Source organism: Gadus chalcogrammus, chromosome 7 (genome assembly GCF_026213295.1).
Source record: "Gadus chalcogrammus isolate NIFS_2021 chromosome 7, NIFS_Gcha_1.0, whole genome shotgun sequence".
Classification (NCBI taxonomy): Eukaryota; Metazoa; Chordata; class Actinopteri; order Gadiformes; family Gadidae; genus Gadus; species Gadus chalcogrammus.
In genome coordinates, this window is record NC_079418.1 from 9,627,101 (window position 1) to 9,644,480 (window position 17,380).

At 41.0% G+C, this 17,380-nt stretch overlaps 1 protein-coding gene across 1 annotated transcript; it reads left to right on the forward strand.

Annotated features, from left to right (window-relative positions):
* Positions 1–224: 224 nt before the first annotated feature.
* On the forward strand, positions 225–16,980 carry atg13 (ATG13 autophagy related 13 homolog (S. cerevisiae)). The gene is made up of 16 exons (XM_056594563.1): positions 225–435; positions 1,526–1,606; positions 3,612–3,692; positions 4,402–4,521; positions 5,342–5,388; positions 6,072–6,212; positions 6,820–6,860; positions 7,288–7,384; positions 8,482–8,586; positions 9,374–9,464; positions 10,662–10,768; positions 10,960–11,101; positions 11,742–11,816; positions 13,902–14,015; positions 14,480–14,608; positions 15,758–16,980. The coding sequence occupies exons 2-16, from the start codon at positions 1,538–1,540 to the stop codon at positions 15,833–15,835; spliced, it is 1,437 nt and encodes a 478-aa protein (XP_056450538.1). The 5' UTR covers positions 225–435; positions 1,526–1,537; the 3' UTR covers positions 15,836–16,980.
* Positions 16,981–17,380: the final 400 nt, after the last annotated feature.

The window sequence follows — 17,380 nt, forward strand, 5'->3', positions numbered from 1 at the left end:
AGGCAATGTAACATCACTCACTCTCTCACTCACTCAAAACAAAGCTTTATTTTCATGGGAAACAAACGTTTACATCGCCAAAATTATTGAATTTTGAGCAAATTTCGGCATGCGCACGCGCAGAACCCTTAACCTTAGGTTTCACTGTTGCGCTCTGTACTCAGACGTGCGCGGCAGGTGGCGCTGTGGGCCCAGTGGTCGGTGGATTAGCAATCCTGGAAGGTGAAGAATAAGATCGCGTATGCCCTGACGTGATCACAACACGTAGACAAAAACAAACGGGCTCTGTGCACAGGTCGGGCTCTGAGGTGCTGTTAAACGTTACATAGATTGTTCATATAGTTGTTACATGAGGTCGTGTTCGTGAAACAGTGAGTCGGTCTCTTCCGGGACGTTTGGAGAATCACTGGGGGAGACGGATAGATGGGATGAACAGTAAGTACTGTTTGTTTACCCACGGTGAGGGCCTCACCTGTATAAAGGTATATCTATGTATTTAAAGGTATATCTACGTATCTAATGGTATTTATATGTATCTAAAGGTCTATCTATTTATCTAAAGCTATATATATGTTTCTAAACGTCTAGCTATGTATCTAAATGTCTATTTATGTTCATAAAGCTCTACCTATGTATCTAAGGTTATATATATGTATCTAAGGTTATATATGTATCTAAGGTTATATATATGTATCCAAAGGTCTATCTATGTATATAAAGGTCTATCTATGTATACACAGGTATATCTATATATATTAACGCCTATCTATTTATATTCAGGCATATATATGTATCTAAAGGTTTATCTATGTATATAAAGGTATATCTTTTTATCTAATGGTATTTATATGTATCCAAAGGTATAGCTATGCATCTGAAGGTATATATATGTATCTACATGTCAATCTATGTATCTAAAGGTATTTCTATGTATCTAAATGTCAATCTATGTACATAAAGCTCTATCTATGTATCTAAAGTTATATATATTTATCCAAAGGTCTATCTATGTGTATAAAGGTCTGTCTAGTGTCTATGTATCTAAAGTTTATCAATGTCTCTAAAGCTCTATCTATGTGTATAAAGGTATATATATCTAAACGCCTATCTATTTATATTCATTCAGGCATATCTATGTATCTAAAGGTTTATCTATTGTCTCTAAAAGTATATATGTCTCTAAAGGTATATCTATGTCTCTAAAGGTCTAACAATGTATCTAAAGGTCTACCTATACATAGATAGAGACTTGGATTAGAAAGACATTATATGAATAAATATACATTAAGAGACATAGATATACCTTTTTATATGCATAGATATACATTTTATATGCATAGATATATCTTAAGATGCATAGATGTACCTTAAGATACATAGATAGACCTTAAGATACAGAGATAGACCTTTAAAGACATTGCTGACCTTACTGCTTAGACATACAACCTTAGATACATATACCTTAGATAAACCTTTTTTAGAAACCTTTTATTTTTTCATATATTAATCTATGGTCTTTTTACAGTTTTTTGTCATAATGGACAGTGACTTGAGCTCCCAAGATCAAAGGGACTTGGACAAGTTCATCAAGTTCTTTGCTTTAAAGGTAAGATCCCTGCTCTCCACTCGCACAGTTGACCCCTGGCTAGAGTTGAAGACCCTTTTACGTTACCCGTCGTCATATCAGAGCCTTGCACTTAAAGGCTGTATCGGCGATTCTAGACCGAAACATAAATAATCACATTCATCTGATCTTTCCTCACGATCCGCTAGCCGCCCGTCCCATAAGCAGGCCGTCAAAAAAACGCGTCCCTGTAGGCAGTCTATGCTCCGAGCACACAAAAACAAATGGTACTACCAACCACTCAAAACCAAAATAAATAGTATTCCAACGAATCACCGACCAGGGGTGGCCGTGTTGTGGGGTTTTGCGCTGCCTTCATGATAGTTTTTACTGTAAGGAACACAGACTGGCTCTGTTTGTTTGGGATCTCGCTGCAAATACCAACAGAAGTGACGTCACCCAACATCGCTGATGCAACCTTTAAAAGAGCACCGGTAAAAAAATGTAACCGTGATACATATACCATTTAAATACATGCATATACCTTTTAGATAAAAAGACAGACCTTTAGATACATAGGTAGACCATTAGAAACATAGATATGACTTTAGGTACATAGACAGGCCTTTAGATACACAGATGAAGACAAACCTTGTGTGCTTGAAGTAGGCCTAGCTAGCAGTGTTTCTCCTGCATGTACCAAGGATTTACAAAGAGCTGCCGCAGTATTACTAGTGCCCCTGCATCAGTCATGCAAAATTAAACAAATAATAATAATAATAATAATAGATCGTTTTTTAAAGCGCTTTTCTAAATAATCAAAGACGCTTTACAAAAGGAATACATACAGACAATACAGACACTCAAACAAAAGGATGATTTGTCAGATGTTGTAGGTGGTCCTGAAGAGATAGGTTTTAAGCTGACTTTTGAATGAAAGTGTATTGGAGATTCGGATGGCCAGAGGGAGGGAGTTCCAGAGGGTAGGGGCGGCGATGGCGAAGGCTCTGTCCCCCTTGGTGTGATACTTGGTTTTGGTGATGGAGGTGAGAAGGTTGGCATCAGCGGAGTGTAGGCGGCGAGTGGGGGAGGGCGATGGAGGAGATCTGTTATGTACGAGGGTGCAAGGTTGTTTAGGGCTTTGTAGATGTTGAGGAGGAAAATAGGTAGCCCCTACTGCACCCTGCCTCAATTGTAACATTGTAATTATTGTAACTTGAGAAAGGTTGATGGAAAATACAGACAGCTAGTTGCTAGCTAATAGTGCTCTGCCATTGGATAATAAAAAAATGCATGATGCTACTGTAGGGGGCATTAGATCATGAATTGTTGAAGATTAAATGTAGGAGTGATTGTAATGAGTCTACACACATTAGAATTGAACCGCCGATGTTTTAATATATATCAGACATTAAAGTAACATTGTTGTTACTTTTATTACTTTTGTTACTTTGACTTTTAAAATGAATGACAGCAATTGACCTGATGGTGTCTAGGTTCATTTTTGTGTCACAAATAGTCCTGAGAAGGTCTGGAAGGCAGAAGCTGGTTGTTATGTTTCATTATATATTTTTCTATTTAGTTTAATGGTGCCTTTATGTGCTATGGAAATTATGGTAAATACCAAAAGCCGACGTGAAAATTGCACTTGAATACCCCCTCACGTCGTAATTTCCACTGGAGAGCTCGTAGAATATTTTGATACACGAGCTGACGAGATGAGATAACCTTTGACCTTTTCAACATGGTGGAGAGCAACGCAAAAAAAAAGAAGATCTATAAAACATACAGCATATTATTTACCGTTTGTGTTTTGATAAATCCTCTTGTTTCTGTAACAGATGAATTAGGCAGTCTAAAATTGTTTCACCCGGGTAACAGGTCGGGATCTCTGGGTCCGCCATGTTTCATTTCACTGCCACAACAAAAGCACTTCAACACAACGCACTCGTAGTTTCCAGTTCACAAATGGAAAGGATCATCGTTTCCAGAGCACGTGAAGGCAGCATCAATGTGTCTTTTTGTCTTCTTTTTCGCTCCCTGCCAGACGGTACAAGTGATCATCCAGGCGCGCCTCGGAGAGAAGATCTGCACACACTCGTCCTCCTCGCCGACGGGGTCAGACTGGGTAACCCGTCCACCACTCCTCTCACTCCACCATCACCGCCGACATTTAGACAGCACCAGATCACACCCCTAGGTGTGAGTGGGATCAGACGCTACAAGCCGTTTTGAAATCAACCTCTTATGACCACAAGTGGGTGTGTCCACCTAGATGTGTGACGGATAGATGAGCAACGTTTGCTTCAGTCCACTGGGTACGCTGGTAGACTGATCTATCAGCGCACTATACTCACATCGGGTGGTGTAATATGTCAGCTTTTAACTGAAATTCTTCAAAAGGCTCAAATCTCACTCAATCCAGGGAACTAAATCATTGAGGGCAATTAGCAGACGCTTTTATCAAAGCATCTTACAATAGGTATATTTTTCAGAAGAAATGGAATGGAGAATGCTTTTAACGAAAGAATTCCCTGCGTTTATATTCGAGGAAGTAATCCACCCCTTTATTGACTTCCATCGATGGGTGGAGTTTGAAAAAACGTATGGTAAATGTTGGTGAGACAGACCACCTGGTTTACAGACAAGAGAGCAAGCATTGTATGAGATGTTTGTAGGCCTTTTCATATCCGTGTTCACATTATGAGTAAAATGAAAAATCGGCCATGATTCAAATCATAGATGGCAACTTATTAATGGATCGACTGTGAGCCTGCCTGATTTCATCGTGAACATTTTTTTTGACGTTTGCTGCTTTAATTTCTCTCTCGTTTCAGTTCAACTTGGCCATCAAAGACATCCTCGATGTTTCTCACGAAGCGAAAAAGGCTTTGTCTGGTCAACTTCCCGGCATTGGGCGTTCCATGTGTGTGGAGATCTCCCTGAAGACATCAGAGGTAAACTTTATGGTCTACCTGTTTGTTTCGGTCAATCCTCATCTTACAGGCATTCTACACTAGGGATCGACGGATATGGATTTTTTAGGGCCGATACCGATCTTTTTTCATCAGCCTTAGCCGACTACCGATATGCCAATGCCGTTTTTCTTGAGCCGATATTTGGGGTAGATACTGCTTTTGCTCCCTCAATTTACATCATAAAAATAACACAATGATGATAACAAATGTTACAAGCCTCAATTTAAAAAAGGAACATTTATTGAACTGTCTGTAAATCATGGCAGGAAAAATATTTTAAATAAATAAAAATCGGCTAATGCCGATACACGTAAAAAACACAAATAACGTGCGATAATATCCGATCACTACTCTACACACTGATCAGGATTGTAACCGGAAGATTGCTGGTTGGAGTGTTGATGTGCCTCTGAGCTAGACACCTCACCTGCTCCTATAGAATGCTTTTCTTAAATTGTGTGACTGCGTAAAGGATGACAAGACAACATAATATAGTCGTTGCTAAGGCGGAACGATTATTCTAATCAAGCCGACACCGCAATGTTATAAAACACAGTTTTAAAAATTGCAACAGCTGCGATTAAAAACTATTTTTTTTAATCGCAGTGATTTGTTACATGATTCGATCTTTCCAACTCAAAAAATAATCGTTTGAATTATCGGGATTTCAATAATGACCCAAAAAATCCGGATTATGTTTTTCTGTTTTTTTTAATCGAGTAGCACTATGTCATACTTCCTTCTTCTTTATCAGGGCAAATCCATCAATGATGTAATGCCTCCTCTTTCTCTTCCTTAGGGGGAATCTATGGAGTTGGAGACATGGTGCCTTGAGATGAATGAGAAGTACATTTTCACCAGATTTCTGATTAATTCACTTAAAGGCCCTATGCAACAAAGATAGCTAGGATAAGAAGCTAAACGATGAGTTAGTAATATTTTTAAGTGCCAGGATGTACAACATACATAAGTGCATACATTAAGTGCCAGGACGTACAAACACACAATAAGTGTGTATATTTAGTGCCAGGCCGTAAAACCCACTATTGGTGCATACATTAAGTGCCAGGACGTACAAGATACAATTTGTATTTTGGCGTAAGAGGAAGATTTCTAGGAGAGTAAGGGAGGAGATTGCTGAATCATGCAGTTGCCTGGTTTTTATGTGTACTCTTTCTACCGTAAAACTTAAATCAAGGCAAGAACAAGAAGAAGATTGTAGCGCGAGCGTTCTGCACTCTTCGCCCAGTGCCTCGCCAGTGTCACATGACAACATCAGACAGACGTATTTCTGAGCATTACCAATTTTTGCCAATAGATGGCATCAGTGGACCAAAAGGAAAATCAGATTGTTCCATGTAGACGCCTGTCCCAAATACAGGACGGTTGAGTTCAGTGATTGAAACAAATAAAAGCCTGGGCTATTAATTAAGGTTTTACAGTAATTCTTCAGCATCAGATGCACAGGCATAAATTGCCGACGCTTGACACGTGCATTCATCGGTTTTCCCTCTTGTTGTTCTTCACAGGTGCGATAAGGACATCAAAGTTTCCTACACGGTGTACAACCGCCTCTCTCTTCTTCTTAAGTCTCTGCTGGCCATCACCAGAGTCACACCAGCTTATAAGCTCTCCAGAAAACAAGGCCATGACTATGTGATATTATACAGGTACGGTCATGTCTGTGGGGGTCTAACAGGGTTGGCTTAGCTTAGGAGGTAGAGCGGGGGGGACTTGAACTGGAAGGTTGCTAGTTCGATCCCCGGCTCATCCTCCTAGCTGAGTGCCGAGGTGTCCCTGAGCAAGGCACCTCACCCTGACTGCTTCTGACGAGCTGGCTGTTGCCCTGCGAGGTTGACTCCGCCGTCGGTGTGTCAATGTGTGTATGAACCATTTTACGTCGATTTTGTTAAAAGCGTCTGCTAAATGTTAATGTAAATGTATGTATATTATGCTTGTAAGGTCACGCCTTTGTTAAATTCGGGGTCGTAGCCAAGTTTGTAAAATAGTGAGGTATGAGTTTTGTTTGGGGGCGGCTCGCAGACACACCAGCAGAAGTCTCACACGTCAATCACAAAGTTAGCATAGTGAGCTCTATATTTTCTCAAGCGCCGATTATTTATATTTCTTTCTGTCCTGACCTTGGTGACCTTATAGCTGTCTACAGGCATGGACGGTCACTCAGGCCAGACAGTTTTATCGTCTCTGGGAAGTGAAATTCTTTCTGTCAAACAGAAAGGCCCACTTTAATGTCTACACTGTGCTCTCTTTGACCAGGATCTACTTCGGGGAGGTGCAGTTGAGCGGGCTGGGAGAAGGTAAACGCTCTAACTCACCTACTTATCATTTCATGATGTCGGTTATTTTTTTGTGTGTATGTATGTATGTATGTATGTATGTATGTATGTATGTATGTATGTATGTATGTATGTATGTATGTATGTGTGTGTACATATATATGTGTATATGTATATATATATATATATATGTATATGTATATGTATATGTATCTTATTTATTTATTTATTTATTTTGATTTTCTCTAATCTAATTCAAAGAAATTATATCTATATAATTTTTGGGGGATATTTATTAAAATTGTAATACAGTCCAAAATAAACCCACTGCCAATGCGCAGTAAATTGAAGCACACTTTTTGTATTTTAAATATTTACATTATTAAAAAATTGTAATACAGTATCAAAGAAAAAAGTTAATCCGAATGGATGTTCCTGGTGTCGGTAGGTTTCCAGACGATACGTGTGGGCGTGGTGGGCACCCCGGTGGGAACCATCACCCTGTCCTGTGCCTACCGCACCAACCTGGCCTTCATGTCTGAGAGGTAACGCACCCCTGTCCCCTCACTCCAGAGCTACAGTACGGTCGAGGTCTGTAAGAGCTACAGTAGAACTAGAGTAGAGTCCACGGTCTGGATCTCATGTCTGATAGGTTACACATCCCTGTTAACACTAAAGGCATGGTTCAACATCGACAGAACTCAATGACCACGCAGACCCTTCGACGCAGTTCTCCTGTTTTGGTTCTGCGTCAGCTTTCGGTGAGCGGACCAATCACAGCCCTTGTTGTGGTCAAGGGTTATGATTAGGGTTAGGATTAGGATTAGGGTTAGGATTAGGGCTAGGATTAGGGTTAGGATTAGAGCTAGGGTTAGGATTAGGGCTAGGATTAGGGTTAGGATTAGGGCTAGGATTAGGATTAGGGTTAGGGCAAGGTTAGAATCTTTGGGAGGCGCACGTTAGGCCCTTGGGGTTGGACCCAAGGACGGTCCACAAGGACGTAATGGGTCCGTAGACCCCCTTGCTTTGCGTCAACGTGGAACCATAACTCAGCCTTAACCCTGACCAGTAGGATCCATGGTGTGTACGGACTACAGTAGAGTCCAAGGAGTGTAAAAACTACATTAGAATCCAAGATGTGTAGAAACTACAGTAAAAATCGTTGTTGTGTAATCTCATGTCTGAAAGGTAACATTTTTCTTAGTCTTCTGGTAATTCAACACTAAACCGAACTACATTTACATTTATATTTAGGGCATTTAGCAGAAGCTTTTATTCAAAGCCACTTACCTCATTATTATTAATGTGTTATCTATTTAACCATACGATCATTTAACCAAACTACGAAGCCCCGAATATCATTTTTATTTATAATTTATGTTATTCCAATAGTATAGCCAAAAACAAAAATCTTCCGTCTGCATTTATCCCTCGCAATCCTGAAAACATTGGATTGAGAAAAAGTTATTCGTTATGAAAGCTTCTCCAGCGACTGTCCGACCAATGAGAATTTGGCCGAACAGGTGCATTGACCAATCAACCACCCAGAATTTGCCCGTCCTCGTCATTACTACACCTGGCGTTCAGCTGATGAACGCAGGTGTCGTGATGTCACTGATCACATGACCTTTGTGCTCCACAGGCAGTTTGAGCAGTCGGCCCCCATCATGGGCATCATCGTGGACCACTTCCTCGACCAGCCGTACGGGAACCAGCAGCCCACCATGGGACACCCCTGCAACTACAGGTCACTACCATGTACAACTACGGTTACTAACATGTACAACTACGGTTACTGACATGTACAACTACGGTTATTAAGATGTACAACTACGGTTATTAACATGTACAACTACAGGTCACTAACATGTACAACTAAGGTTATTAACATGTTCAACTGCGGTTATTAACGTGTACTACTACGGTCACTGACATTTACAACTACGGGTTACTAACATGTTCAACTGCGGGTTACTAACATGTTCAACTAAAGGTTACTAATGTGTACAACTACAGGTAACTAACATGTTCAACTACAGGTTACTAACAATCACTTCATTCATGGGGCAGTTAAAAAACTAGGGGTCACTAACATATTCAACTACGGGTTTCTGACATGTACAACTACTGGTTACTAACATGTTCAACTGCGGGTTGGTCACATGTTCAACTAAAGGTTACTAATATGTACAACTACAGGTTACTAACATGTTCAACTACAGGTTATTAACATGCACTTCATTCGTGGGGCATCCCTTCAACTACAGGTTAATAACATGTGCTGCTAAGGGTTATTAACATGTTCAACTACGGGTTATTAACATGTTCAACTCCCGGGAAATTCGATAAATAAATGTAATATAGTAGAATAACTCTGCTTACTTTTCTCTCTCTCTCTACCTCTACCTCTCTCTCTCTCTCTCTCTCTCTCTCTCTCTCTCTCTCTCTCTCTCTCTCTCTCTCTACCGCTACCTCTCTCTCTCTCTCTCTCTCTCCCTCCCTCCCTCTCTCCCCCTCCCTCCCTCCCCCTCCAGAGCCCCCAGTCTGGAGGACGGCCCCACCACTGGGATCGATGACTCCCAGGAGATCTGCACCACCTCCTTCTCCACCTCCCCCCCCTCTCAGGTGCGGTCCGTCACGCCTCACACACACACACACACACACACACACACACACACACACACACACACACACACACACACACACACACACACACACACACACACACACACACACACACACACACACACGCGCACGCGCGCGGTTTACATGTATTCCGATAGGAAAAGTTCAGGACTCCGTTGTTCCGACTTCCCCTGGGCTCTGCATAGCCTCCCCCTGTACCGCCCCGCCGCCCTTCCTCCTCCCTTACACTCCTAAAAACAACCCCCTCATACCCGCTCGATGTATGTTTGTACATCCTGGCACTTAATGTATGCCAGGCCTCAACAATAACATTAACCCCACAGACTTCACGTGGAGATGTTTCAGGAAAGAAATCACCACAAATCAACATAACTAAGTTTTTTCCGTCATTCTGATTGTTGTAGTAGTTGCCAATGGTGGGCTGTTACTTACTACCGGTGTTTATTTGCAATTAATAGTTTGAAATATTCACCAGAAAACAATACAAATAAGTGTTGTCATTCTGATTGCTGTAGTAGGCCCTATATGAATATCTAAATTAACTTTCAAAGCCCTAGTGTTCAATCTGTTGGGCTAGCTGGTTCGACAGCTTTGCAGCCATAATTGTTATGTTTTGTATTTGAATAAATTATTATAATTCAACAAATTTAAAAGAAAACATTTTCTTAATAGGCCTACATTTTCCATTTTGGGCAAGTAAAACATAACAGCCACTGGCCCTTTGGGCAAGTGCCTTAAAAAGTTTAATGTCAAGGCCTGTATGCACTTATTGTGTGTTGTACGTCTTGGTACTTAAAACTAGTACTTAGCATTGAGTAGCATCTTCGCACAGGGAATGGGTTAACCTAGTGATAGTTAGTGCTTGGCACTTGGTTCTATGAACATCCTTACTGTACCGACAGAGATATATTGTTGTTCCTCTTTCTTGACAAATGTACTTATTGTAAGTCGCTTTGGATAAAAGCGTCCACTAAACGCCCTATTTATGTAATTATTACTTATTTTATTTTATTTGACCTAATTTTATCCTTTTCTACTATTTGCACTGTGTCAGAGACAAACGAAATTTCGATTCCACTATTGGTCTTGCACATATTTGGGAATTGACAATAAAGCTGACTTTGACTTTGACTGTGAAATGTAAAATCTAATGAAATGAAACCTCTTTTATTGAAGATGACTGCTGGAAAAGACATCGGCGTCACACTGGTTCACAACCAGTCTACTTACGGCACTGAGAACCCCTCTGCAGGCGAGCAAGCGCCCTGCGCCCCCTGTGGCAGGTAAACCCCGGCAACGCCCCCCTGCAACGCCCCCCTGCAGGGCAATCGAACTGCGCAATCGAACCCCCCCCCCCCCCCCCCCCCCACACATTTTTGATGGCACTAGCCCTGGGATGAGTGTACTGCAGCAGGTCTGGTGGGTGATGGGTTCTGCCCTCCCTCATGTTGTGCTTCGTCCCCCGGCTGGACAGGGGCCCGCCCCTGGGCGCGGGGAGGGGGGGCCAGGAGGGGCCCGGGGATCGACGGAGGAGCCCGTCTTCTTCGGACCCCCTCAAATCACTGACCACCTTCACCAGGAAGGTCGGGGCGTTTGTCAACAAACCCAACTCCCAGGTTGGTGCCGTTTTGTCGACAGGCAGGCAGTCAGACAGACTGACTGACTGACTGACTGACTGACTGACTGACTGACTGACACACACAGAGACACACACGGAGACAGACACAGAGACGCACACACGGAAACACACACAGAGACGCACACACGGAAACACACACAGAGACGCACACACGGAAACACACACAGAGACGCACACACGGAGACACACACACGGAGACACACACATGGAGTCACACACACGGAAACACAGAGACACACACACACACTAACAGAGACACACACGGAAACACACACACTGAAACACAGAGACACACACACACTAACAGACACACACGGAATCACACACGGAGACACACACACATACTAACAGAGACACACACACAGGAAAAAAGACTGACGCACATGGTGTGATGGTGTCTGGAAACTGGCCTCTGTACACCTATTAGGATATTCCATTAAAAATCAGCCGTTTCCAGCTAGAATAGTAATTTACCACTTTACCAATAGTTCAATGTTACATTTAAACTATTTATATCGTTACACTTAGTATAATAAAAACAAAAATTGCGTAGTTTAGCGTTACCACCATGTAATAAATGTGCTGACTCCCATCTATTTCTATCGTTGTGTCTGCAGGTCACAAAGACTTTGGACCTTCCCTTTGCCGCTTTTGCAACCCCAAGCTTGGACAAAGACGATGGTGACCAAATGGTACGTTTTTACCCCAGATCATAAACCCACAGAGAGGTCACGTATAATCCCTTTACTAAAGCTGTGTTATTCAGGAGGCATAGAAAAAAATATTTATAGGTGCATCTATTTCATGGTTTTAGGGTTAATGCTTCATGGTTGACGACATACCATGAAAATGCATTACAAATCGAACACACCTGCTCAAATTTCGACATTTGAATCTTCATGATCTTAATTTGAAAAAATTGTGTGTGTGTGTGTGTATGTATGTATGTATGTATGTATGTATATGTATATATATATATATATATATATATATATTAAATAAATAATATTCATTCATTCTTACATTCCTAAAAAACAACAACATTTTCAGCACCCTTCAAATTCAATAAATAGCATGGGTGTAACGATTCACCGATACGAATCGGTATCCGGTTGGATTAACACAGATGCAGCTACATCGATATGTGGGCCCCTGAATCGATTTAAAATGACCCAAAATCTGTTGATGCACCGATTTAAACGTTGCGAAACGGTTGAGGGAAGCTTCAACCTGATATCAAGACCGTCAACTCATTTCATCCCGTTTCCATACGGATCCGGAAACGGGAACTTAAGGAAGCGGGCAGATCCGCATGTGTGTTTTGTGTGTGTTTGCGTGTGCGTCTCCGGTTGTTCCCTGCGTCTCGTGAGCAGGGAACAAACAGAGTTTTGAGTGTGCGAATAACAGCCATATGTCCCAAAACGGTGAAATGATTTTCAGTGCACCAGCGAATCTGAAATCAAACGTGTGGAAGTCCTTTGGTTCTTATAAGAAGGAGGGGGATATTGACAAAAGCTTTGCTATTTTTTAAATTGTGTAAGACAGTGATCAAGTCTATAAATGAACAAATAAATAGACATGTAGTTCTAATTTCATAAATTTTTCCCAATGCCATAAAGAAATAAATATTTAAACCTAAGATTCCATGGTCCCTATGCCATATATATGTCTCTTTTATAGATGTCTCTTTTATAGAAGGCTTATTTTAATTAATAGAAAATGTATGTGTTAACGTTAAAAGAATATAAACTATCTATCAGATTGATTAATATCTCCTCAAATCGCACCGGATCGTTAGAACATTGAATTGAATCGCATCGAATCTTTCCATATTAAAATGTATCGTCCCTAAATCGTATAGTAGCACATGTATCAAGATACGTATCGGATCGTCCTATAAAGGAGAGATGCACACCCCTAATAATTAGCCTTTAAACCAAGATTGCATAAGAATGTTGTAGGCAATGTAAGAGTGCACCTTGTTGCTCTGTAACTGTAGAGCAGTATATTTACTGCCAAGTTGCATTCTTACAAATTTGTACTAATTGTGGATTTAACAATCGCTTGCGCTACGGTAACCTGATCTTTACCCGTGGATCAGAGCGTTATGTAGAATTATGAATTTGAATTATGGCCAATTATATCTCCCCAACATTAGTTTCCTGTCACCCTGCGTGGTATTAAAAATAATAACATGTAAAAATAAGTTAAAATAAGAAGCGGTAGTGGTACCAGCCACGGTTGATTCTAGTGCAAAAATGAGTATTTAAATAATGTGTTGTTGTTGTAGCGTGCATGGGGTTGGTTTTGGGGAGGAGGATTCCTCCAGGAGCCTGACTGCTTGGGGGAGAAACACAGTTTGTCATCCTCTGGGGTATGGCCCCTGATGTGTAGCCTTACGTTCACACTACATGCGTTCGTCGACGGATCTCATTGCCTTTGCATGGGGCGCTCTCGAAACGCATTGTGGTTTGGTCTTTTCTTTTGGCTCCGTGGCCTGCGTCAAAAGTAGAGAAATGTTCAACTTTTCAGGCAGCGACGGATCCGTCGGCCAATCGGATCGCGGTTATGCAAATACACTCCAGGCGACTACCGGATCCATTTTGCAACAACAAGAAGGAAGAAGCAGGAAAAAGTGGGAAGCGATGATTTGATTGGCTGCAGGCTGCGTCTACAAAGACTCGTCCCCCACGCGTCAGTCACGCCCTCGGCCATCCGCCGACGGACGGAGGTAGTGTGACCGCAGGGTAAACGTTAACGTTCCTTCCTGTTCCCAGATCCACCCTCCGGACTCGCCCCTGTGTCCCTCCCCCCTGCAGGGCTCCCTGCACTCCGAGGGCTCTGACGAGTCCATCCCACAGCCGACAGACGACTTCGTCATGGTGGACATTGTAAGTCTTAAGTCACCTTCTGGGTGTAACGATTTACAGGTTGTTGTTTTTTTTTAATCTAATTACAAGTGACACCGAATCTAATCCTATTTTGGAAAGGCCTGACCCGGGACTTGGGCTGCAAATTAGCCAACTATCTAGAAACGTTCTATGCAACACATCTATACACATTGTTATGGCATTGACCGGGATAATTGTGTGTGTAATAATGTTCGCTGCATTGTCCCTGACAAATTAACTTAATAAATCAAAAAACACACATAAAAAATGTATTCAAAATAAGGGAAACAGAGAGCTTATTACAGTGTAAAATACTCAGCTTTTTCCTGTGTTTGAGTGACGTCACTCAAACACAGGAAAAGGCTGAGTATTTTACAGTGGGAGACACTACCACGAAGCGATCCAAGTGTGACCATAATAGTGACCACCATTTCCTTTGTCCTCATTCCCCGACCTCCCGGTAGAAACCGGCCTTCTCCAAAGACGACCTGCTGCCCATGGACCTCGGCACCTTCTACAGAGAGTTCCAGAACCCTCCTCAGCTGGCCAGTCTGTCGCTGCACATCAGCACCCAGTCCATGGCCGACGACCTGGTATAGAGACATTAACATATGTATCTCATTCTTTTATCTTTCTGTAGTTAATGGTAAACGAATCTCAAAGGTGCACCGTCATGAAAGCGGAGACGAGTTTATTTGATTGCTATCAATGCTGTAAACAAAGTTTGTGTTTGGATGTGGTTTGAACACACAATAGACTATCATTAACATTCAGGGCGTTTAGAAGACACTTTATCCAGAGCGACTTACAATAAGTACATTTGTCAGAAGAAAGAGAAACAACAATATATCGCTGTCGGCACAGTAAGGATGTTCATAGAACCAAGTGCCAAGCGATAACAATCACTAGGTTAACCCATTCCCTTTATACGACAGAGATAGCGCAGATAAGAAGCTACACAACTAAGTATGACCTACAATAAGTGAATTAAGTTTCATGACGTACAACATACAATAAGTGCGTACATTAAGTGCCATGACGTACAACATACAATAAGTGGGTACATTAAGTGCCAGGACGTCCAAACATAGAATAAGTGCGTACATTAAGTGCCAGGATGTACAACATACAATAAGTAGGGGATGGGAAAGGGTGGCTATGTAGAATCTAGGTGAACTCTGAACAAGTGGTATTGTTGATTCCTGGTTCTTTACTCATTTAGTTCTGACCAAGCCGAAGAACATGGCAGAGAACGTTTCCAGCTATAAGAGAATGTTTGACTTTCAATTTGGTGAAACATTTTCAAGATTAGAATTTGCATCAAAAATGTGCACTTAAAAATAGCACTGAGCATCGTGTAGCGTCTTACCCTGGCGTTTGTTTGACGATTTTTGGCTACAATTATGGTCAAAATCCATAATCAATGACTGATGAGGCGTTTAAAGCCTGCCGTGAAGTAAACAAAATTATATTATTTCTGAAACAAATTCTATATTTTAATATTAAATTGAATTACTTATTACTTATTATTATTCCATAGTGATTTCATACTTGGAGTGACAACACGTTTCTCCAATAGAAGGTAGCTCGAGAAGAGATGGTGGGCGGCTCTAGTTCAAAGTCTAGCTTAATTCTCTCGTTAAATCCTAACCCATCAATTTCCTCAAATTACTTTCAAAAACCACATTCTACAACATCAACATCATAACGACTAAAGCTGTCCTTTCTATTTTTTTTCTTAGGACTCCCTTCCCGAAAAGCTGGCAGTGTATGAGAAAAACATCGACGAATTCGACGCTTTCGTTGACATGCTCCAGTAGCAACCGACATTGGATGACGAAAACACGACTTTACACACGAAATGGGAACTAACGCTTTTCTTGCGTTAAATGTACAAAATCGAAAACCCATGCACTAATCTCACCTACTGACACTTTCTCCTTAAACGCTTTGTCCTCTCCGACACCACATAGCCCCCATATGTAAATACCTAAGACTTTTGTCGGTTGCTATGCAAATCCGTTCCTAGCAACCGACATGCATGCACCAGTGATTCACTCGCAAAACTGACTGTAGTTCATCAGCGATGTTCGTTAGCATATCCTGCATGCAACAGGTTTGTAGATAACGCTGCTAATTAGTTTGTAAATGTTGTCGTCTCAATAAATCAACTTTTGTCAAGACACTCGCTGATGTTATATCGCAAGAGTTATTGTGTCATGTGCTTTTATTTTGTGATGGACTTAAGGCTCCGTTATGGTTCCACGTCGACACAACACAATGGATCCATTACTTACGTCCTTGCGGACCTTCCTTGTGTCCACAGCAAGGGCCGGACTTTTGTCCGGCCCTTGGACAAAAAAAAATTGTAACCTTGCGTCGAAGCGACGCAGCAGCAAGGGCTGTGATTGGTCCACTCACCAAAACCCGACGCAGAATCGAAACAGGTTCAGGACTATGGAAGCGTGTGTGTGGTCCCAGCGTTGCGTCGTCGGGGAACCATAACTGAGCCTTAACGTCGACGTGTTAAATACAATCAAATAGAAATACTATTTATCGTAACATCGGATACATCGAGGCAACCATGCCCTTTCTGTATCTATTACTAATCAATCCCTACAACTGTATGAAATAAAAAGCACATTTTTACTAGGATGTATTTATTGGATTACACAAGGGAGAGGGAACATGTTTCATCTCAACATCACAGGATTGCATTGTTCCGATAAACTTAACGTGCAAAAGAAAAAGCTTTTTTTGTCAATAAACAATTCCACTTATGCTGATATTGTTTTAATAAACTGCCGTTAATGAAATCACATCTTGTGTGTATGTCGAGGTGATGCGTGTTTGATATTATTTAATACATGATATATATTCATAATCAATATTAATTAACTTAATTCTTAACTTAATTTAATAATCTATTAGTATACTGATTCCGGTGATAAATATATTTAAATTGGCCTATGCATAATGCTTTTATTTATATCTTTAACTAGTCTTAAATATGACCACTTTAATGGCGAGAGAGTAATTTCGGTTATAAGTTATTACATTATATTGTAATATGATTGTGTTGCTCTGTAAGGAATTACTCATAGTATACATAGACCTCCTACAACAACCTATCCAGTCAGTAACACTGCTGCTTATAATGAAACTATTTCACTCTGTGTTTCCAACTGGTTAACCATAGCTGAGAACACTTTGGTTCATATAACCTTAAAGACGCCAATCCAGGATACCATTTTGTATGTTATTTCTAATGTCTAATATACATGTATTGTATATTACACAAAACCAAAGGATACTGATGTAAATATATACAAAAATAGCAATTATTTATGTATTAGGATCAGAAT

What these genes read in the sequence shown, in the direction of transcription:
- atg13 (XM_056594563.1), top strand. Translation starts at nt 1,538, where the DNA reads ATGGACAGTGACTTGAGCTCCCAAGATCAAAGGGACTTGGACAAGTTC. An exon ending in GTTGAGCGGGCTGGGAGAAG is followed by an intron (nt 6,861 to 7,287) that starts GTAAACGCTCTA and finishes TGGTGTCGGTAG; the next exon opens with GTTTCCAGACGATACGTGTG. An exon ending in CTGGCCTTCATGTCTGAGAG is followed by an intron (nt 7,385 to 8,481) that starts GTAACGCACCCC and finishes TGTGCTCCACAG; the next exon opens with GCAGTTTGAGCAGTCGGCCC.